This window comes from Corapipo altera, unplaced genomic scaffold, assembly GCF_003945725.1.
Source record: "Corapipo altera isolate COAL_440 unplaced genomic scaffold, ASM394572v1 23b, whole genome shotgun sequence".
Lineage (NCBI taxonomy): Eukaryota > Metazoa > Chordata > Aves > Passeriformes > Pipridae > Corapipo > Corapipo altera.
This window is the reverse complement of record NW_020884885.1, coordinates 3,621,892-3,645,853: the sequence shown is the minus strand read 5'-3', so window position 1 is coordinate 3,645,853 and position 23,962 is coordinate 3,621,892. Positions and strand designations below refer to the sequence as shown.

General features: G+C 39.2%; 1 protein-coding gene across 12 annotated transcripts in view; it reads right to left on the bottom strand.

The window, feature by feature from the left end:
- The window catches only part of RAD51B (RAD51 paralog B), a 427,893-nt gene that overhangs the window by 218,336 nt on the left and 185,595 nt on the right, over window positions 1-23,962 (bottom strand). The window contains exon 10 of one of the 12 annotated variants that reach the window (XM_027642192.1): window positions 9,455-9,607. The exons of the other annotated variants lie outside the window; for them this stretch is intronic. Within the exon in view, the coding sequence (XP_027497993.1) occupies window positions 9,513-9,607 (95 nt within the window). The 3' untranslated portion in view covers window positions 9,455-9,512. Of the gene's footprint in view, window positions 1-9,454; window positions 9,608-23,962 lie in introns of those variants that run through there. 12 annotated transcript variants of the gene reach the window in all.

The window sequence follows — 23,962 nt, the reverse complement described above, 5'->3', positions numbered from 1 at the left end:
GCTGTGGTCAGAGGCAGGATGCTGCCATTAGTGCAAATTAGTGCAAAATATACCAGCTTTAGTCTTCCCCTTGACAACATACAGCAATGGTGCTGAGTTTGGTTAACATAGCTGTAGGGTATCTTCTCAGCTCAAACACAAAGGGAAGAGTAAATAAGGCATTGTAAAGGAATTTGTCAGATCACAAGTGTGTTGTCACATCCAAAGCAAAACACATGTAGGGTATGAATCAACTGGGAATATAATGTTAAAGACTAAGGTATGTAGTGGCTACAACAGGATTTTCTTGTTCCTCAGAGAAAAAAAATCTATGGAAAAAAGAAAGAAAACAAGGAGACAAAGTCTTTCTAGCAAAACCTAGTGCTCTCAAGCTGTTGTTTTATTGTCTACAAGTGCAAGCTCACCACCTTCAGGAACTGGTAAGGAGAAGTAAGAGTTCATTTACTGCACAGAATTCTGCAGTGAGATATACATAGAAACTGACTCATTCTCTTGTAAAATTGCATGCATTCTGGGCCAAATACAGCAACATATCAAACTCAAAACACATCAAACAGTCCTAATATTTATATCAGTGTTGATAGTGACTTCAGAATGGAAGAATCCAGTTCCTTTCCATCCTAAATTTGGTGTTAGCTTTGAAACCATATACATAAATGAGATACATCAATGGAAAATATCAAAGCTTGTTTGCTCTCACAACATAGCTCTGGTATTTCCATCAGTGTTCTTGAATCTTAGTAAATACATTCTAAAAACAACTGGCTAATAACTATGTTTCTCTGTAACTGTGTTAATGTTTTACTGCTTTAAATGTTATGATTTTTTTCAAATCAATGTCTTTCACAGCTCCATCTTTAATCTCATCTGTAAGCAGATAAATAAATATTTTAGATTTTATGTACTCTGACTCAAACTTTATTTGAGAAAAAGAATTATGAACATAAAGCAAAACTGATCATAAATGCTGGAACAGTCCCTCCATAAAGTTCCTTTACACATTCTCTGTAGTACACAATTCACTTCTTTTGATTGCTGTACTTGAGGCCGTAACACAATACATGCTTAGCAGCTCTACAGCTGTACTGTTTAGCAGCTTGGGGTAAGAAGTGAATCAAACTGTATTTAACAACTCATATCTACCAGGCAGAAAAAACACAGAATATAAATATATGCAGAACAATGCAGCGAATTCTGTCCCAAGAGTGACTTATTACATTGAGTACCTATCCTAAAAATCAGCAAAAACTTTGTTATAGCAAGACATTTTCAACAATATAGAGTGATTATTAGACATCTGTTACAACAGTCAAAAGCTTGGTTTGGAGCTTCTGGGGGGGTTAGAGTTTTTTTCTTTTTTTTTATGAAGTGTGTAACTTCAAGGCAGACACTTGCACTACATTGATGCTGTTTCTGGATTTATCTTTTAAAGTTACAGATTCAAAAATATCCTGGAAAACCTAAACCGAAGTTCTTTTGAAAAATACAGTTTCATCCAAATAGAATCACTACTAAATAAAGCCATAAAATCAGAGGCTGCTCTAAGTACACTCAGATTAACTGAGTTTGCAATGAATTCTAACACACACAGAAATTTTGTGTACCTTTTGGGTTTTCTGACAATCACATTGCACAGTCTTGGTTATTACTCATAAGGGAGTTTTGCCATATTAATGGAATTAACATGCTACTTTTCTTTTGCTAGCATGAGTTCTTAAATGATTTTAAAGGTTTTTGTATCTCAGTTCTGCTTTCCATGTTAAAGCTGACGTATCTAGCAGCAGTGGCTCACTGTGAAGGACATGCACCATTTCAGCATTGGCTCAGAAGAATGCGTTGCTTGGGATACACGTGTTCGCCATTTGAGCAAACTTCTGAAATACGTATCACTAAAATAAATATTTATCAACTCAGCTATAACTATTTCCCTTTCATACTGGACAGTGCTGGACAACAGACAAGAATGTTAATGACTTGACTACTCATTCTTTTTATATGCCTCATTTAATTGATTAAAATCACATCAAACGTACATGTGTGGGACTTGTAAATCCCACCTGCTCCAGGATGGTAGAGAAACTGCATTCTCAAGGGATCTCTGAATTTTCAGGCGTTTGTAGTAGTACCTTCTTTTTTTTTTTTCTCCTCTTTTACATCTCTCCCACTCCCACCCAGGACAAGACTACTTTTTATTAGCTTCAGTGAGGTTCCACACCAAAGTAACACTTCTCAGCATCTACTCTGCCTGCTGCTTTGTTCAATCTAACTTCTAATAGATTGATTTCACCATTATCCAATAGCACGAGTTCTCTATGGCATGGAAAGTAATAATGTGGTGGATGTTCCCCTTAAAAGATTTTATCAGTGATGAATTTCCTAGTACAAAGTTGCTTCACACCACCCGTTTAGGGGGAGGGGGGGAATGAGGGGGCAGGGAGCAGGGGGAGATAAATTGTCTGAGATCAGCACCAAACCTCATCTCCCAAGGGTGATGAATCATGCACCCTGCTCAGAATAAACATATCCTCATCAAAGGGGACTGTTGGATGGATTAAATGGAAAACACACTAACTGGAGGATTTTTTTTGTCTGTAGATGCCACTCCGATGCATAAAGAGAAAAAAGAAATTAAGTTGCTGTTTTGTGATTAAGTTGCTCTCCCAAGTATATCTCAAGCCCTCTCACTAAAAGTAAGTTCATTTTTTCCCCTTTGTAATTCAGTTTTTAAAGTATTCAGATTACCATTTACTTTGCACTCCGAACATCTCATTGCTCTCTGTGGTATAGCTAACAGCCAGTTGCTACCTAGGAATGTGCATTTTGCACAATCATCCACTTTATTTTTGGATGGCTTAAGGAAGAAGATATGCCAGTAAAAAGGGAAGGGAGAAGAGAAAAAAGAAATTAGAGAGAGGAGCCAAGACTGAAATGGGATAGTGGCAGGAAATGGAGTGGGGTGGATAGCTGAGCTCTGTGACAGCACGGAATGGTAAACTAGCTTGAGCTGGAGCATCATGAGAAGAAGACAGGACAGCAAAAAGTAACGAGCATACTGCACTTCAGGTCAGGTGAGGAAGCCACAGAACAGACTTTACAGAGCCATTAAAACAATGTATTTTAAATATCTGAAAATTGAGCTCAGAGAGAATAACAATATTGCAAAAATTAATTGAGTACAATGGGTAAAGACTCCACAAGACTCTCAAGACTCCTTGAAACTCCAGAGAGCAAAGGACAGTAACGCGTTTATGTACTGCATCTGTACTCCATGAACTACACTAGTTTTTAAAAAACTTTTAATAGTTTTTTATTACACTGTGTTTATCATTTTCTGTAAAATCCACTGTAGAGGTTTTCGTAGTCCTTCTTTGTCATCTCTGAATCATTTAGAAGGATATTTCTATGCTTTAACAGGGCTGTGGAGATTAACTGGAAACTCTAGCACATCATCACTAAATACCTCTTCATATTCTCAGGAATACCTCTTCATACTCCCAGGAGATTCTCAAGTTTCAAGGCTTTTCTCCACTTCACCTTAAAATCAAACAATAGCCTGTCTTCTCAGATAGAGTGCACAAGATTGCTGGGTCTTTACACTGAAAGAAAGATAGTATAGCCATAGCAATTTGAAATCCCTATTAGCTGAGCTCTGCAACACCAGCTGTCAATGGATTTAGAATAATTGGGATTTATTGTCCTTTTTCTCCACTTCTCTTTACTTCTCTTAGAGAGGTATGTGCTTCATGTTCATAAGCAGCTTAATTAATTCACAGTTCAATTAATTTCACAATCAGTGAAATAACTAGATACACTTCATGCCAGCATCACTTAATGAAGCCACCATACTTCCATCATCTCAAAAAAAGGGCATTTGGTGTTCTGCTGCTCAAGCAAATAAAACAGTCAAGTAATATATTCCGTAAGACAATACTTGCTGCAAGAAGTTATGCAACAGCATTTGAGTAGAAAAAGAGTGACACATTTATAGGTATCACAGTGAAATCAGACAAGTTACAATTCCATTACTGTGGCATCTTACTTACCAAGTCCAAGGAAGCTGAAAGTATGTATAAATGTTTGAAAAACTCTGAAAAACGTTATTTGTCTTGGAGATATCACCATTCCTCCACATTCAGATGTTTCACATCACCTCTCATCTCACATCTACCAAAACTGAAGACATACAAACATATTTATGCTTAATGCTGCATGCTACCTTCATTTATTTATCACTGTTCCATACCTGTCTGAAGGTATCTAATGATGGACACTCATTTTTATGAGACAGCAGGAAGACACCCTTTCTCCAAAGACTGTCCATTTCTTCATTTTCAATGAAGTTTAACCTGTATTTTTCCCTAAAATTCCCAGTCTCTCACAGACCAAATCACTGGAGCACTGTGGAGTGTCTGCTAGTTGCCACTAAAATCAACTAAACATTGTTCTGAAGGCAATTTAACATTTGTTCTATCTCATGGATTTGAAAATCTCAGAAGAGTTTTCATCTGCATAGTGCAGGAAAATGGGTTTGTGTACTGACTTCTCAGCTGGCCAGTTCCTAAAAGGCAAGAAGTCTCTAGATGTCCAGTTGCATTGCCTGGAATCATCTGATTGACCACTCAGTTTCTTCATCTCAAGTTTTTCAGAAATTGGTCTTGACCTTTGCTCAGAATTACTCAGTCAGAGTCAGTGAAATGTCTGTTGCAATATAACACTTCCAACAGGTAGAAGAATACTTGTTCTGTGGAGAAAAAATGCAGCACAGTATAGCTGAAATCTGAGTCTATTTTGCATAACCGCTTCCTACTGTACTTTAATGTCTTTTCCAGGCTGTGGTATGTGAAACAGATAACCTGTGTAAAATCAGGAAAGTGGGGCCAGCTCTCAAGGTTAAGCAGAAGTTCATTCTAGGAGTATTACAACCAGGCGTGCTAGGGCCAAACATGAGGCTGCACTATGTTAAGTAGCAAAGTATAGCAACAGCCACACAGACAGGTGAAAAAGGACTTTTTTTCCCTGTGGCTGAAGTAATACTGTACACTAAGACATAAAGTCTTAGAAGCCTCGGACTACCAAAGCCATTTCCTAAGATAAGCCCACACTGAATTAGAATGGGACCTCACAATGAGGCCTTTGAATCAACTGTAGAAAGAGGCAGCCTAGGCTAAGCATGGGCTGTGAAAGGGGGCAGAGGGTAGGAAAAATTTATGACCAGCATGAATCTACTTTCCTACTCTGAGAATACAGGCTCAAACAAGGGAGAACCAGTTTCCTGCCTTGGAGCACAAACTCTGCTGCACAGAAGGCAGGTAAAAATTTCCTATTTCATGTAGGCAAGAAAGTTCTCCAGACTCAGTGTAGCTCAAAGAGTAGAATTTCAAAGGATCAGGCAGAAGACACAAGAAAAATGGTATCTCAGACTAGAAGGACCACTGCTCCAAACTCCTGCTCCTTAAAATTTCATTATACTGTTTATTCCCTTTTCTTTTCTACTCATTAGAGCAAGATAATGGAGAAGAAAATGTTTTCCAACTGCACCTCTGCTTGCAAATTCTGTGATGGGACAGTCTGTTGCACTGACAGGGTGGCTGTTCTCACAGGGCTCTCCTGATATGCTCAGTCAGTATCCATGCTCAAGTACAGCCACAGAAAGAGTCTGTGTTCAGCAGAGGGGAGCTACAGACAGTTGCCCCCCTCCTCTCATTGCTTTCTGTGTTCAGCCCTTCTGACAACTGATGTTGACCAGATGGGCCCTAGATTTTAATAGCTGTGTGAAAAGAAGAAGGGATGTCTCCTGATGTGCTTGTGCTGAACAGAAAACCCACCTCAGGCTGTAACATGCCAAGAGTTGCCCATTTGAAAAACAAAACAAAAAACCTGGATGCTTTATATTAGTGGAAGCTGCAGAGTGGTTCACACTGGAACTGTGCATGCACACAAACACACAACAGGCCTCACAGTGCAAATGAAGGGGCTTATTAGAGATGAAAGAAGGCCTCACATCACCCCTTGTAAGGGACCATTGTCTCCCTTTCTGCTACAGTGGTCTGTGAAGCTGTGGGAAACAAATGACCTCCGAGCCACAGCGCTGTGTGCAATTGCAAAAGAAAAGGAAGGGGGAGAGGGAGGGGGTTCTGTGGGAGGGCCAGCATCCTCACTCTCCAGTCTTCCAACATCCCCACCATGCCATCCTTGTGCACAGCACAGAGGTGTTTTGCGTGCCTCCAGCTCCTGCTGCAGCCCAGTCAGCAACAAAACTGGAACCTCAGCTGAGACAGCAAGACACCCTTCCCCACCAGCACAAGGAATTTTCCCACCTGGCTGCCCAGCTGGTTACTCAAGCTTAATGGCTGAAGGTATGCTTCAGACCTTCTGCTTTTCATTTGTATTTTTTCATACCATTAATAAGGAACAAAAAATCCTGCCTCACTTGGAAGAAGGGTAGACAGGAACAAACAAAAGAGAAACCAACGATAAGTAAATGAAGCACTGAGGAAAAGGGACAGAAAGGATAGGTGTAGCACACAAAGCAATAGGTATCTACAGCTAATGCTTATCCCATGTCAATTACTGAGTTTGTGATTATGAGAGATACTGGGAGATGCAAAGGTGAATTAAACAGTAGGCAAAGCACATGCACTCCCCACATACTACTTTGAATACGAAACACCCTCATTTACCCTTTCTGGTCTTCTCTTTTTTTTTTGCTTGCTCCTCATAACCTTTCTTCCAGTCATTTGATCAATCTTTAGTCTTTTACACCTAAATAGAAGACCACCCTCTATTATATTCAACTCTGCTCTGGAGAACGAGACTAGTATTTTTGATCAGACTAAAATCTACCAAGACTTGAAGTCTAGCATCTTTGGGAAATCCATTGGTTCAGGAATCTAAATTTCTCCTAACTCATCAACACAAAAACTGTGTTTTCTACTCAGCACCTGATTCAAGATTTCTGCCTTGATATTTGGATATCACTATGGGAATAATCATCTCTCTGCAGTGCTTACAGTCAGACCAGGCTGCCAGAGCTAAAGAGGATGCTCCTGGCTACACCAGGGAGAGAACTATCTCTTGGACCAAGAGAAAATAGCAGAGATATAACTATGTTCAGAACTACAGACAACATTCAACTTAGCTTTCACTGAATTTTTTCAAAACCTCTAACCATAACACTAGAAAGTTCATGCAGTAAACTACCTTTGAAATTACCATCTTCTTTACATGGTGAAGAAGAAGAGAATATTATCACTATCATGATTTCTGTATTTGAAGATTTAGGAGATGCTCACACACTTGGGCAGTGCATGGAGATAACTGAATTTGCAAGTTGGGGTTTTTTCTTAGACAACTCTAAAATATATGATATTTCTAATTAAAATGCATATAGCTGCATTACGAATAGCAACATTAATTGTAACACAATTTTTTTTAAAACACTAATATACTTTTCCATGATAAATTCTCTTTGGCTATTTTGTTTAATACAACTCAAGCTGAAACCAGGCTCTTAAGCCCAGCACTACACTGTCTGACTTGCAAAGGCATTCAGGAAATACCCAGGGCTAAACAAAACTGTTCTTAATTATTTTAAGTTCATAAAACCAGCTCTGTATAAGGTTCTGAATCCCTTTTTAGTTAATAGAAATACCCCTGCAGCTGGAACCCAGACTACAGCTCTAGCCACCTCTCTTTCCAATGTCAACAAAATTTTCCGCTTCTGTCACAAGGTTTTGACAGTTCTTACAACATCAATGAATCAAGTGTTGTGGTCTCTCTAGAAAGGCTGCATTATCCCCAGTGCACATAAAAGGGAAATCAGCAGAATGACAGCTTTGGGGTTGTTATAACCCACAGGTTACATTGCAAAGTGAAAAATGGAGACGGGGAGGGAAGCACTGCCCTTATAGCTGGTCAAGGGCTAAACACATTCAAGTCAACCAAACTTGGATTAAAAGTAGTAAAACGCATCCAGGACATAGAGTCAAGTAGCAAGGAAAGTAAAAAGCTGGAAGAGCTCTCAACAGCCCTAACTCTCACAATCCATCAGGAGACAGCAGAATCCACAATGCAGCACAGATTTGCACTGGCATTTGTTATTTCCCAGAACAGGATTATGTACTGTTCAATGTAATTGTGTTAAAAAAAAAACCAAACCAATTTCAAACTTTGCCTAAGTCCTTCAGGAAGCTGATGGTAAAGCCATGTACAGAAGCCAGGTCTCCAGATGCCTAGTCCTGTAACTTCAGAATACTTCTGAAAATACTTGTATGCATATGTAAACAATGTCCATATATAAAATACATGGACTGTATTTGACAGCTTGGGAACCCAACCACGGTACAGAGGTCTGAGCCAGCATCTGAGAAATAGGAAGTTAAACCTCTATAATAAAATTTGGCTTTATATACAGCTTTCCATGTTCCCTGTTCTTGGCAAACAATAATTACACAAGTGGTTTTCACTGTCCATTCAGAGTGAAATGAAAAACAAATCACATGAAGAAAAAGTAGTGAACTAGTAAACAGGGTTGTTCACAACCTTTTGGTTTTAGTAGTCTCAGGTAAGAATTATGTAATGTTTTCTATTTATCTTGCTGATAGTCATTTCAATAAGCACCTACACATAACAAAGTTAATTAAAATGATTGCACAACCTATGAAACAATATTTGCTAAACACAATAGCTACACAGTGACATGCGAAAGGCAGTCCATAACCTTCAGATTAACTAATTCCAAAGAACAATAAACTAGATTAAATATAAACATTGAAACCCAGGAGACCACATCCCTGAGCACAGTTAAACACTGTTTATGTACTCTGCAGGTAGAAAAGCATGATCATAAAAATCAACAAAACAAGCCTAAGGAGAATTTAAGGAGAACTCAATGCAGTGAGGCCAGCACAGAGTCCCCAATACCATCTCTTCCTCTTTCCCCAGACCAATGCAAACAAAGTCACTACAAAATGGAAAATAAGCAGTGTTGACTCATTCTGTAGAGTTCTTTTTACTTGTATTTTAAAGTCTCCTGAAACAAGCTAAGTTGCTTTACTTCAGCTCTAAGACTGGTGGATCAGCTTGCATCAAAAATAATCAGGGTAGAGTGAAGGTAAGCTAAATACACACACATTTTATTCAGCATTTATTAATATCACCCCAATTATTTTCCCATAGAAAATATTCCCAAATAGCTAGTGAGTTGTTTAAAACTCTGTCCTGCAGCAGAAGCACCAATCTGGCTCTCATTTTCATGCGGCTTCAGAAAGCAGCTGTTTGTGTTTACAGTCACCAGCAAACCATCCAGCTTTTTAATCAAACAAGAGACGCATGGGTACCTTTGCCCACGGCTGTGGGAATCAAATCACTCTGGAGAACAGACCTTTTACAATAATACTAAGAGTGGATGCAGCTGACTAGAGAGGCATGCTTTTTGAGAAACGCAAGTTTACAGTTCGCAGCATTTTTCATCCTGGGTCAATATACTGGGCTCAGTAGCAAACTTCAAACTCTCAAAAGGGCCCGGGAGTCAGTCTTCTTTCTTCTTTCTTCTCTCTCCAAATCATGTTCTGTCTCATGTGCCTACGTCCTCTTTCTTTTTTTCTCACTGCATACTCAGAAACACAATAAAATAGCAATTCAGATCTCCTATAAAATAAGTTGGGCAATCCAGAGAGGATGATGATATTTTTTCTAGCAGTACACTACATTCCTCCAGTATGAACAACCATGTGATAGCACTTGCTTAGAGGTCAATCAGAACATGTGAGCTCCTTTCCATATTTGACTTTAGACCTTTCCCTACTGCTGGCCTGCTAGGAGCTGTTGCTGACAACTACAAGGCATGCAACTGTTAGTTTGTCTCAAGACAAGACTAGTTTCTCATTTGTCTAGAAGTGACTTAAAGACTGATACATCAATGGTGTGCCTCATAAGAATTCAGACTGAAACTTATACTGGCCAAGATTTCTGTTTCTTGCACTGGTATGTACATCAGCTATCAAGGGAGAAGCAAGTGAGTTTAAATGCTGCAGCTCTAGACTTGGAAAGGCAAAAAAGTGTATCTCAGTGAGAAGTAACTGCTTAGATGTTCCTCCTCCTGATCATTGCCTAACAACAGCATACTCACCAGTTGTATTTTGAAACACAGACCTCTCAGCCACTCACTGAGTTCTTTCCTTTGTGAAAAGAAAAACTTAGGATACACTGCAATCTTTGCCATTCCTGTCCACAAAGCTTCCATAAGAAATGGCTACATGATCTCTGAAAATATGATTCTACCAGGATATTTTTTCTCTTCCAGGAAAGAAACACAGAGCTTAAAACAGCTAAGACGCTAGAAAAGCCCACTAGAAGTGACACAGTAACAGTCAACTTGACTTGAAAGGACCACAACCTCTTCTCTTTAAGCCAGGTAACATGAGCCAGTTTAGTCAATGAAGTCTTCCTCATTTCATCAGGAATTTCAGGGCAAATTTGAAGACTTATGTCTTCAGAAAAATTTTAGATGGTCTCACAGGTGCTTCACTGAACAAAAATCTGGTGAAGGCCACAAAAGGAATGTAAACACACTTGAGCTGGTCTACAAACTGATGGAGGACATCAATCCAACAAATGAAAAAAAAGGTATCACATGAGCAGCTGGGTGCCAGACTCAAAAATTCACTATGATTGTCCAAATAACAGGAACAGAGATTCTCCATGTTCTGTCATTGCAAGTGGTGCTGCAGACATTAAGAACCACTAAAAATTTGTTTTCCCACAAGGTTACTTCAAGTAGATCACTGCTAAAACACTCAGCAAGTGGCAAACTGGAGACACTGTGTTTTCATTTTATATGGTATCTGCTTCCTCTGGGATTTCCTAGCCAAGGTAGTGCATAATCCTTTTCAATAAAGCATCACTGTTCAGGCAATTCCCAAGACAGCAGTTAAAGGAAAAAATAATAATCCTTAGTAAAAAAATATACAAACAACAATCTACAATATAAAAGAAAATCCATTTAGATACAAACTAAACAGGAAACTGAAGTGTCCTGAGTTAAAATGAGGGGAAGCTGCAAATGAGTTCTGGGTCTCTAGAGAATAAAATAAGTTAAGTCTTATGGCCACTGTCAGGAAAGATCTTTTTTATTCTATCGCCTCAAAACCTGAAGTCTGTGATCTCTATCAAGTGAGCATGAGGGAAGATTAATTCCCTCTTCATTAACTTTTGCATTGGACACAAGTTCAAAATTGCACACAGCACCCTTATACGAAAAGCAGTCCCTGGGTTTCATAATCCAGGTTATCCTTCCCAGGCAAATGCAGTTTATTACATGGAGGAATGCCAGAATCTAAATGTGTAAGTTTATACAGACATACCACACTATTTGTATTGGATTGATTAAAAAAACAACAAATGAAAACAATAACTCTAAAGAAAAGAATGTAAGAACAGAGCATTCTTTATATATCTGTAATTTTGTTTTCTAAAAAGACACTTTCAAGGAGTTGAATATGTAATTATTTTCAAAACTTATAAATGAGCACTAATGAGTAAGGTAATTGGCCGAAACATTCCTTTCCAGCTGAACTTCATATGCAACTTAATATTTAACTTTAAATATCTGCCTACCCTGAGTTTTTCAATTCTTTACAGGAAAACATAGCAGTTGACACTGATTTCTATATTTTGTGTAATCCAACTCATAAAGGCTCAATATATACCTTAGAAAATTAAAATAACTCCACTTCTGTTGAAGTGAATATTGCAACTCTTACTGATGTAGTATGAGGAATGCGTGATAACTCCTCCTGACCAGGCCCATTATTCAACACTGAAATTTACTGTCAAAATTGCTTTTACCCTCAAAAAAGGAAGAAATTCAAAACAATATGAGGTAAATTTAATCATTCTGTAATTATAAAAGTAAAAGAAGTTAACCAAAAGAAAATTGCTTAATAAAACAACACAGAAACAAATATCTTCCTGTTTGAATGTTAAGTTATGCTTTCAAAATTACTAAGATGTAAATTCAAGAATTACAAAGTTAGCCCTCCTCTGAATGCTATTGAAAGGATATACTCAAAATCAGAAGGATTAAAGCACAGATTGAATACGAAGTACAGGTCTTAGGAGAATTTACAGATATTTTAATGAAAAGTTTCTGCCTCATGACATAAAGGGCTAGATAAATACCTTCACAGCGCAAGTGTTTTTTCCCACTGAGCAGCTGAGGAAACAGGCTCATGATCACAGTTCCCAACTAGAACCATCCTTCTTCTGATACATGAGACATACGTGACATCAGGCACTTCTTTACCTCATCAAATGCTTGGTGCTGACAGCTAGAGAAGTACCTGAACTTATGCTTCCTAGTCCTCTTTATACATTTGTTCACTGTGAAACCCTGCAGCTGCCCCACTGGAGCCACACTGACATTGTGAGCAGCTCCCTGTTTCTCCTATGGACCTTAAGGTGAAGTCTGTGACAGAGTGCTCCAAGGTGAAAGGGTACCCCACAGCAAACAACATAACCAATGTGTACTAAAAATCAGCATTTACTGAAGAATCAAGGGCCATATCTGGCAGACAAAAAACAGTTCCCCATTATCATTGGTAATCACTGACTGAGCTCTGATTGGAAATCAGTAGGTTTCTTTTTCCTCCTCACTCTGACAAAAAAAGCCTTGTCAGGTACACAAAACCTTTCGTGTGCATAATCCTCTCCTTCTTCCTCCCTATTGTATTTCCCATACAGGATACAGGACCAGATTTTACATGCTCAACTCCAAGGTCATCTCTGTGAATGAGGCAAGCGACTTCTGACCTCTGGATAAGTTAGAACTGGAGCATCTTAAAAACAGTGCAAGCTCATAAAATATCAATAATTATTAACCACTGTGAAGAATAGCTCATTTCTTCTAGTCCTGATTATTCATAATAAGCAAAAACTGTTGGTCAGAGAGTGAGTGAGGAGCAGATAAAGATGAATGGGTTGATTCTTGGCTCCCAGACATACCATTCATTAAGCTATTATCTGAAGCAATGAAGAAATGGTAATTCATAGCTAAAATAAGCCAAGGTTTCACTGGTACATAGAATCATAAAATCAGCCGGGTTGGAAAGGACCTCTGAGATCATCAAGTCCAACCTTGATCCACTACCACTGTGGTTACCAGACTATGGCACTAAGTGCAACATCCAGTCTCACCTTAAAAACCTCCAGGGACAGAGAATGCACCACCTCCCTGGGCAGCCCATTCCAATGCTCCAATTACCCTCTCCGTAAAGAATTTCTTCCTAATATCTAACCTAAACCGCCCCTGGCACAGCTTAAGACCATGCCCTCCTGCCTCACTGATAGTTGCCTGGGAGAAGAGACCAATCCCCACCTGGCTACAACCTCCTTTCAGGTAGTTGTAGAGAGTGATGAGGTCTCCCCTGAGCCTTCTCCAGACTAAACAACTCCAGCTCTCTCAGCATCTCCTCATAGGACTTGTATTCAAGTCCCTTCACCAGCCTTGTTGCTCTTCTCTGGACCAGCTCCAGCACCTCAATGTCATTCCTGAACTGAGGGGCCCAGAACTTGACACAGTACTCCAGGTGTGGCCTCATCAGTGCTGAGTACAGGGGAAGAATCACTTCCCTGGTCCTGCTGGCCACACTGTTCCTGATCCAGGCCAGGATGCCATCGGCTTTCTTGGCCACCTGGGCACACTGCTGGCTCATGTTCAGCTTCCTGTCAATCCAAACTCCCAGGTCCCTCTCTGTCTGGCTGCTCTCCAGCCACTCTGTCCCCAGCCTGTGGCACTGCAGGGGGTTGTTGTGACCAAAGTGCAAGACCCGGCACTTGGCCTTGTTGAACCTCATCCCATTGGAATCAGCCCAACTCTCCAGTCTGTCCAGGTCCCTTTGCCGAGCCCTCCTGCCTTCCAGCTGATCGACACTCCCCCCCAGCTTAGTGTCATCTGCAAATTTGCTGATGGTGGACTCAATCCCCTCATCTAAATCATCGATAAAAGATATTAAACGGGACTGGGCCCAACACTGATCCTTGGGGGACACCACTGATGACCGGCCACCAACTGGATGCAGCCCCATTCACCAGCACTCTCTGGGCCCGGCCCTCCAGCCAGTTCCTAACCCAGCACAGAGTGCCCCTGTCCAAGCCGTGGGCTGCCAGCTTTTTCAGGAGTATGTTCTGGGAGATGGTGTCAAAGGCTTTGATGAAGTCCAGGTAGACACATCCACAGCCTCCCCCTCATCCACCAAGCACGTCACCTGATCACAAAAGGAGATCAGGTTGGTCAGACAGGACCTGCCCTTCCTAAACCCGTGCTGGCTGGGTCTGATCCCTTGTCGATCCTGTAGATGCTGTGTGATTGCACCTAGGATGATCTGCTCCATAACCGATCATTCTCCTGACAAAGCATAGAAAGCAAGAAAAACTTCAGCTTAGTGACATACCTCCAGCTTTCAGTGTTAACTGTGGCTACTCCTCAAGCATAGTGTACAACTTGTCCCCTGCTTAGGGCTATAATTATGCAAAATAAGTTGAGGTTATGTCTAGAATTACAAAACCCAAACCCCATGTTTTCTTGCTCTGTCCAGCAAGAGTTCCTAACCTAGAAACCTAAAATTACATTGGCTATCATCTTAAACTTCAAGAACTCAGCCTTCCTAAAGTGAAGTCAGATGTACGTCAGTGATCATTAGCACAACACTGATGTTTGCTACATTATAAAATGATGCCAGTGCTGGCTACTATATGAAACTGCCCATAGTTCCTTATTCTGTTAGTATCAGCATGCAATTTGTTGGACAGATTCTGTAATCCACAGATGAAGGCAGTTGTAGGGTTTGATTTTATCCAGCATTAACAGCTCCTAATAGCCTAGTTCAGCATAGACATAACAAATGGAAATGACTTTAAATTATCCTTCCCCTGAGATGTAATTTCATAAGAGAACAAACTCTATATGCACAAAGAGAGATTTTCAATGTAAACACGTGGTGGAAGCTAAAAACTACAGATTTAGGGCAAAGCAAGGGATTAAATTTCAAAGACACCCATTTCTTTCCAGTTCACAATATATATATGTTCTTTTCTGCTGACATTTCTGCCCTTTGTGCTCAGAAGATCATGTCTGTTAAAAAAGTCACTTTTTAACTTTTTGAGACCTTAATGGGCTTAAGTCTCATTTTTCCCCTTGCACAACTCTGGCTGGGATGCAGAATCTACAATTTGTTATGATGGGTAAATCGTAAATAGGACCAGAGTCATTACCAGCATGTGACTGTGAGCATTTTAAATTATCCTTTACATTTTCAGAAGATGGACTCTAGAACTTTGACCAATTTATTAGCTAATTTGAAATTCTTAAACTGTGAGGAAAAAAAGGAATAGATAATGTGTAATAACTCCAATATGGAAGATTCTTTGGTTTTTTTCTTTCTCAGGATTAATGTAATATCAGCCCTGATTTTGCATCTGATGACAAGCAGAGTCAGAAAGAAAAGTGCTTTACTGAGAGAAATCCAATGCTACCACTAGAAAAACCTGTATTTTTGAATGCAATATTTTTACCCTCTTACTTATTAGTCCTCTGACAAAAATACTTATGAAGACATTATATTGCAACCATTATTATTTGAAGGTCTGACCTCATCACCTTTCATAAAAATACAATACCAGATCTACATTCAACAGAAAACTTCCAGTCATTTTGCACAACACGGTACTGACTTACTTCAAAACTGAAGTTTAGACCCCTAAAGATTAGTTGCTTTTGTGGGTTTGTCTTTTCTGCAAAGACAGTGTTTTTAAACATTGCTAACATTCAGTGCTGAATCAGCACCCTAAAATCAGAGATTAATTATCTATTTGAAGATGATGCGGTGTTTTTTGTGATTGGACACACGGAATCTGTTACACTAGTAGAGAACAAAAATGCTTTTCATCAGATGAGGCCTACGTTTTCAGACTATTGTGTTTAAATAGAAAAAAATCCATATTTATAAATACTCTCTGTAGTAAACACATTTAAGGATACAAAATTAAACAAAAAGCAGGGAGAAAAAAAAGATGAAAATGGCAAATCTGGGAAGAAGAGAGGGGTGCTTATACAAGTTAACATTTGTATGCAAGAGTTATGCACTGTAAGGTGGCAGCAGTGCTATCATTAGCAACATTTACAATCCAACAGAGCAAAAGAGTAGCCTGCATGTACAAAGGATTAATTCTGTTACAGTGATAAAGGTTTGGATGGCATGCAGCTTTATATGTCTTACTCAAACAGTTGTGTGCTTATGTAATAGTAGCTTTGTCATTAGTTCTGATACTACACAGGCTAGTAAAAACAGACTTAATCATATTAGAGTGTTCCTTTAGAAGGTTTATTGGATTGATCTATCCTCTAATATTATTTCTCTTTTAAAAGTTCCTCCTCATACAATAAAGTAAATGATACACTGCCCTCATATCCTTCAGAATATGCATAACAACTCTGAAGAAAAACATAAAAGGAATGATCATTCACCCAAGTTGCCCCAAGAGCCCCAAAAGATCAATTGCAAAAGACTTCTGAGTGGTTATCAATTAATCTACATGCATACACATACGCACAGGCACATACGTATCTATCTCTTCTATTATATACTAAAACAGCTTTGTGTTTATTTAGGAGAGGTTAATGGAATGTGAAAGTCACAGCTGGTTCAGACACCCATCTCCTGAAGAACATGTATTCCGAAAGATAACTGCACAATTAGAATTTGATACTCCTGTCTTTTGAAGAAGCCTAGCTTGAGCAAGTATGGAAATGTAATTTAAAATGTTTTTAGACCAGCCAAAGTAGCTAAGTAAAAGGCTTTACAAATGTAAACTGAGAGTTTCCTTTAACTTTACTAAGTAATTTCCTTCTTCCTTTTTTCTAATTCTTCAATGGCCCAGAACAACAAAAAAAAAATCGCATTTGGAGAAACTATCTCTATTAAGCATGTTCTCTGAAACTATATTAATATAGCATTCTGTGGTGCATGGCTTTGTCCTCTACAACTTCGCCTCCTTGACTTCCTTAAAAGATTCCTCAGGACAAGGATGATGGTGCATTTCTACATGGAATTGTTTATACATGATCAGGTATGACCAAAGGTGAAATAATAATAGCACTTGCAATGAACGCAATTTGTAACACAGTCAGGCTAGTAACTGAACATTTTAAACTATCTTTACAGACACTGAGGAGACTATTGCATGCACTGGAAAAGAAATTCACTTTCTGCAATTTCAGTAATAATTATGAAGATGAGCACGGAGTGCAGCAACCAAAGAGAACAGAAAGATCCATTATCCTTCAAGTTGGAACTCAGTCAAAAGGAAGTTGAAACCACCACTTCACCATGAGATACTCAGGAGAGACAGTTATTTCTGGAGGAACTGAAGTTGCACAAGAGAGTTCTGACAGATAACAGGAAACCAATTGAAAAATGAGATGTTAATTCACAGTAAGACACAAGCGACAGCCTCTGTTTGCTGGCTCTCCTGCCTTCTTGCCAGATGTAGCAAGAACATGTCATTTGCAGGACAGATAACCTCTTTCTGAATGCACAAAAATCACAAAGGAAGGCCACTTTTAATCTGAATTCCATTTCCAAACATCGCAGGGCTTGGAGATGTTGGAAAAGAAGTGTTGAGAAAGAAGTACCCAGTTCCTCTCGAGTGGACAGAGAATTCCTTCATCTCTTCTCATTTGCGATCCTTCAGTTCCTCTTACTATGTAGGCTTGATCTGTTTTTTATTATGAGGTACTTATTGGGAAAAAAGAAACAACCCAAAATAATATAAGGCTTGATGAATAAGAAACATGCCTCCTTAAAGGAGACATCTTCATTCACAGAACATTTTAAAGGTTACAGCATTGTAGCTGGTACTTAATTTTGATTCAGAAATTAAAAAAATACTCAAGCAGAAGTTCTTACACAAGTCAGAATGTATAAACACTTGTGCAGAGACATAAGCTGTACTTTCTCAGGGTGAACTGGATGAAGCAGTTTCAAAAGTTTTAGTAGCTTCCTTTATGCTCATCTCATTACTCCAAAACACATCAAATTTGGTCACCCAAAGGAAAGACAAATCCAGAGGGTCTCTGCTGTGGTTTATGCTTGCCATCTTTTGATTTAGTACTTCATTTGAAAAAATTTCACTTCTGTAAACAGTCTTAGCAAAAGTTTTTATATGAGTCATGGATTGCCAAGTGAGATCCTGAGTACTTCTTCAGCTGGTAAGGCAGGATCCAAGGCTCATTCCTGTTGCTTTAAATGGTTCCGTGGTAAAAACATTCCTTGTCCTAACATGACATAATATGGAGAACACACATATTTCTACCAGACTACTCCAAATTCTATCAAACGTCTTGATCCAGAAACCAACTTAATGTTTTACTTTCAAATAACCAGAGCCAATTCCTAAATGGGGACTTCAAGGAATATGCCAATTTGTGAAATGTATCACAGCACGTTCATCTGTAGGTGTAAACCAGAGTTTACCTGTTCTCAAAGAGGTTTGTGCATTTGGGCTATGTTCTTTGACTAGAAGGGCTTCCTCTAGTCCTAAAGCTCTTAATCTTAATAAGCTGTGAACCTACTTTTTTTTGAGTACATACTGTCTCAGTTGCTGCCACCTCTTTACCAGTTTATGGTGTAGTTACTCTGTAGCCCACTGAGAGAGCTTGGCCCAACAGGCATTTCCACAGACCACCATTCCTGTCATCAACATGTCTTCATCTAATCCATGTCCATTAGAAGCTGGATGTTACTTTACTGTGTTAAAGACTAATTCCTTTTTCTTCCCTCTGAGGATCACCTTCCAGGCTGCCAGCCCAGTCCTGATGGTTCTAGGCTGCAAGTTGACAATACTAGGGCACTGGGGACTCACACATTGGCAAATATTTCAAGAGCCATGGCTACAGCAGCCATTTTCATCATCACTATTCTTATTGTCAAGCTATTTACAGTGACCACCATTTCTGCTAAGGAGAAAAATCTGATAGGGAAACCCAGACCATGCATTCTTTGTCCTCCTCCTCCTGTAACTGATCAGGCTCTTGAGACTGATAGGAGATGTTGGGACATGCTCATTATTCACAAAATGTTTACTGACGTATTTTAACATGGTTCTGTGATATGTAACGTGATGCTGACAGATGCGTTCTGCTAGATCTCTTCAGTCAGTCAGTCAGTAGTACAGACCTTCTGGTTTCACTTCTCTACAGGACTAGTTTCCCCTGATCACTGAACATGCTGTTCTGTTGTTTGGAACACCACCTCTGTGTGCCAGAGTCCTCCACACAGTTACATTGTCAAACTCCCAAGTTTGAAAATAAATGCATAAATTTATGAGGCTTAAGATGCTTTGCTCACGTATCTGAGCACTTCCCGAGGATCAAGTAACTTAAATATTAGTTTCTTCTCTTCTCAGCTTTTCCCCTTCACTAGGATTTAGCAAAGCAGTTACATGTAGTCAATTTATAGTGTCAGCATTTAAAGATTTTTGGACATCATCACTGTTTCAAAGGTTTATTTTATTTGAACTATGCCTCTGCTTAAAAGATAACTGAACTCAGTCCTCAAAAAAGGTGACTTTTTATAACTCATTGATAGTCACATAACCAGAAAAGAACAAAATCCCACTTTATGTAAGCGGCTAATCAGGAGCTCGTTCTGTACTGGATCAGTGCTTTTCACACCAATGATCTAAGTCTGCCAAACTATACAGAACCAGAGAGCAAAGATAAACACATTTACTTATTGCTGCGCAAGTCACTGATGGCCCGCAGTACAATTCAGAAATCCCACTCAGTTAGAGGCAGGTATTATTTTGAACATATTTTTTATGTCTATAGATCACAAGTGAAAAACTTTTATGATGACACTGACAGCAATCAATTCAAATTGCTAAGAACAGTGCAGCAGTCACACCTTACCCCACATCTTCCAAATCTGACCTGTAGTTTCCATCTGAACCCTCTGCATCCAGCACACTGGCAAACACACAGGGGTTCCTGAGCCATCCAGTGTCTCAGTGAATGGGGTTTTTTTGTAAATATTACTGGCCACAGCTCAAAGGAGCTTTCTATGCTTTTGATCTCCACTACAAACGCAAAGAACTGAGCAGCATGTGGCCAGGAAAAGCTGTATCCAGTGAGAGGCTATGAAAACTTCTGCCTGTAGAGTCAGTAAAAAAAGAAAGGTAAGCTCTTCCACAAGAACTATGTGTACAAGAATTCTGCTTTATATATTCAGAAACTGTAATTTGCACCCATTCATCCATTCTCAAAACCCACAAGTTCTGTGAGGGCATGTTTCAGAAGAAAGCACAGATAAACAAGGCTTACATGTTACTGCATGCAGAAACTAACGTGCTATGAGTGAACAGGAATAAGTTATTCCTTAGGCATAATGCCTAAAAAAGGGAAAGAGTTCTCCATGAAAACTTATAGAAAAACTCATATAAGTATTGTTAGTGAAGCGCAGAGTTGTAAGTATGCACTTTTTTCATGCCTTAGGATGACTTCAGATCTTAATTTCTTCCACAGGTTCTTTGCCAGGTTCTGGACAAGGCTGTTTAGAAACCCAATGATTACACTGCAAAAAAAGTTTTATGCCTTCATCTATAAAACATACCGAATGGACTGCATTTAGCTGGCCCTTCATTTTCAAGTCTCATTTTCCATTACAGTAAAATCATGGCAGCACACACAGCCAGTAGAGTTTTCTTCTAGCATCTACTCTAGCCTACACCCCAAGAAGCTGGGTTAAAGCGTGTTTCTATACAGATGTTCCATGTGGTCTTAAATATATGAATAACTACCTTATCAGCTTCACAGGTGAGCTGCTCCAAAGTTGTCACCCATACTGCTAGGAAGCTATATCTTTCTAAGGCTGAAGTTTACCACTTCTTCCAGTCACTGCACACTCTGACACATTTGCCCACACAACTGAGAAGACTGAACTGCCAAATAGCAATTCCAAGCATAAATACCTCTGTAATCTCACATTGTCACCAGACTCTTAAAGCCTTATATGGAAAAGACTTTCTACAACATGGACTGCTTTTTGTGGTCTCCCCTCGTATCTTTATATTCTCCTCAGACTCCGAGAATCAGAACTGAATACAAATTCCAGAAGAAGCTTACCAGTCCTGGGTACAGTAATAAACAGAATTTCCCCCTTCTACTTGGCAATCCTGATAAAGCATATCAGGATCCCACTGAGAGGCTCTTTGCCAGAGCTGATTAGAAAGACAGCTTCTGTTGAGAAAGTTTCAACTATTTTTCAACCCCAGGATAATCTCTTTATCATGGTTTTTAAGGCTGTTGCTTATGCTGTATGCGCAAACTTCCATTCTTTCCTCTGATTTACATTGCCTTTATTTGGCTATGGTAGAACTACACAGAATGTTGGCTAATCTTTAAAAAGGAGCTAAAAACCAGAGAAGAAGAGAAATGGAATAACCCATTAAGCCATGAACATGTCCCATAAAAGTTGCATGCAAGTATGCTGTAAGTCAAAAGGGGGAAAGCCTTCAGTCCTGCTGTCCATCTTGGAAATTGATGGGAAACCTTCAATCACATTGATAGAATGGATCTGGTACCATTCCACAGAATTAAATTCACAAATGAAAATTAGTCTTCAAAAAAGTTACTAGTAGCTGCTGGTATTTAGAAGGAAAGTGCCCCTTCATTCTAGCATCCCAGCATTCTTGTATGCACTAATATTTCAAATAATTTGGACATCTGGGGTAATATGGACACCCACTTTATTAACTGTTTTTAGTCACAAGCATTTATAGTTGTCTTCAGTATATATTAGAACTTGTATTTTATGGCAACAGATTGTATCTTGAAAACGAAAATACAGTCAAAAGGCACATAACAAATGGACTTACCCGGTCCACCGATGGTCCATCAGATATTTATCTGTAAAGCCCAAAGGCCAAAGGTAAAACTTTAAAAACTATGTTACATTATCTTTTATTTGTTACCTTTTGCAATGTTGGTTGCACAAGCATGTGAGTGTAAACAGCATGATACTTTCTTATCAGTGACCTGTCTCCTCCAAGACTTATTCTGAGGCCAGAAGTAGGTTCCCCAGAATTGTCACTGACTAACTTCACGGATACTGGATTATCCTATCAGTAAACCTGCTGGGAGAACAGTCTGGACAGAGAGTAAAAGCCTTCATTTGCATATACATTCATTCTTCACTAATAAGGAAATAAACTAATATAAGTATCAAAATAGCTTGGTATAAACACACCTGTGTACATAAATATATATAGGTATCATACACAGGCCCTTAAGTCTAGAACCACAGGGAACCTGCTGGTGGAAATGGTCAGAAAGAGATGGTCAGAAAGAGATGGTCAGAGAATCAGGTCTATCTGTCAGGTTATTGTTGCAATTTCTCCAAGCACTTTCTGCCCAAGTGCATTAAAGCTCAAAAAACTGTGGTCCATCAACTGTGGTTACTCAGAGTTTCTAACTCAGTCTTTGGCCATGGAGTGAAATACAGTTTTCACTGCTGGGTCATTAGTTTGGACTAAGTTAAGAAACCAGCTAGCTCTAGGGTCATTAGTTTGGACTAAGTCAAGAAACCAACTAACTCTAGGAGAAATGTTTCACCTTAAGGTCACTGGTTTACATCCAGCACAGATCAGTAGTAGCTGAATGTTATAACCATCAGACAGTTGTTTACAGTTTGATGCAAAATTAATTTGCCAACTTACCATTTTCACTACATACTGCAGGAGCTACATCACCAATGACCTTCACAACAACTTTAGAAATTCAGCAAAGGACTAAATGGGAGTCTGAGCTTCCATGCTGATTGATTGGATATGGAGTCTCCAGATGAAAGCTGAAATATAATGATAAACCAGTAGAACAGCTTGTGTCAACCACTGCTTGTGTTTGACAGTGTTAAGGACAAGAGGAAGGAGACTATGGTTTGCAGAGAGCTTAGCTTAGTGCCTTACAGTAACACTAAAATCTATTAAGAAGTACAGTCCTAACTACAGTCCTAACTACAGATGCAAGTAGAAGGCACAATTGTTTGTGTCAATACTCTGAAAGGACCAGAATTCTTTCTATCTTGCCTATATTAGGTGCTAGGAAAATGTCCATGAGGTGGGATTTAAAACACTCTCTTTAAACACACCTTGGTTACATCTGGTTAGTTACGGTAAGTTCATCACTGATGTTACACCCAGTCATTTTTTCAAGGAATGTCAACCTTTGAAGGCTATAACTTACTGGCAGTTTAATGTTATCCTGGGATTAATATGAGAGAAGTGGGCTGTGAATTACAAGGGGATGTGTACTGCAAAAGATTTGGCAGGCCAGGTCTCTCATTAGGTCAAAGTTTGGGATGTCCTAGGTCTGTATGTATGCTATTAATCACTAGTTAGGGCTTACCAACATTTTGAAAACCGTTCATGATATAGACAGGACAACTGCTTTGGGCAACCTGTAGTGCTCAGACTGTAGATGGAAAAAAAGAAAGAAAGAGGCAGTCAGAAAAATGCAGAAGAAAACACAGAAGTACCTCAAAGTGTTACTAAGGACTATCATAGAAAGAAAATGGGAAGACAAGGGAAGAAAGTACAGTTCTTTTAAAAGTAAAAAAAAATGTACAGGAAAACATTTTTTCATACTTCAATTTATCCAGAAGCCTAAAGTGAAGGGTCTGATTCTTTAAGTCTTGATTTCTAACATAAAACAACAACCCAAAATCGAAACAAATCAGAAAACCATTATGCTCTTCGAGCCATTTTAACATATACTCCAGAACCTGAGTACCCCAAATCACCAGCTGCTTTCAAAGAGGTAGGCTACAGCGATCCTGCTGAGCACTGTTTAACACATTTCTGCTGAAATTTTGAGGATAAACAATGAATGACACTATTTTGTATGTTGAAC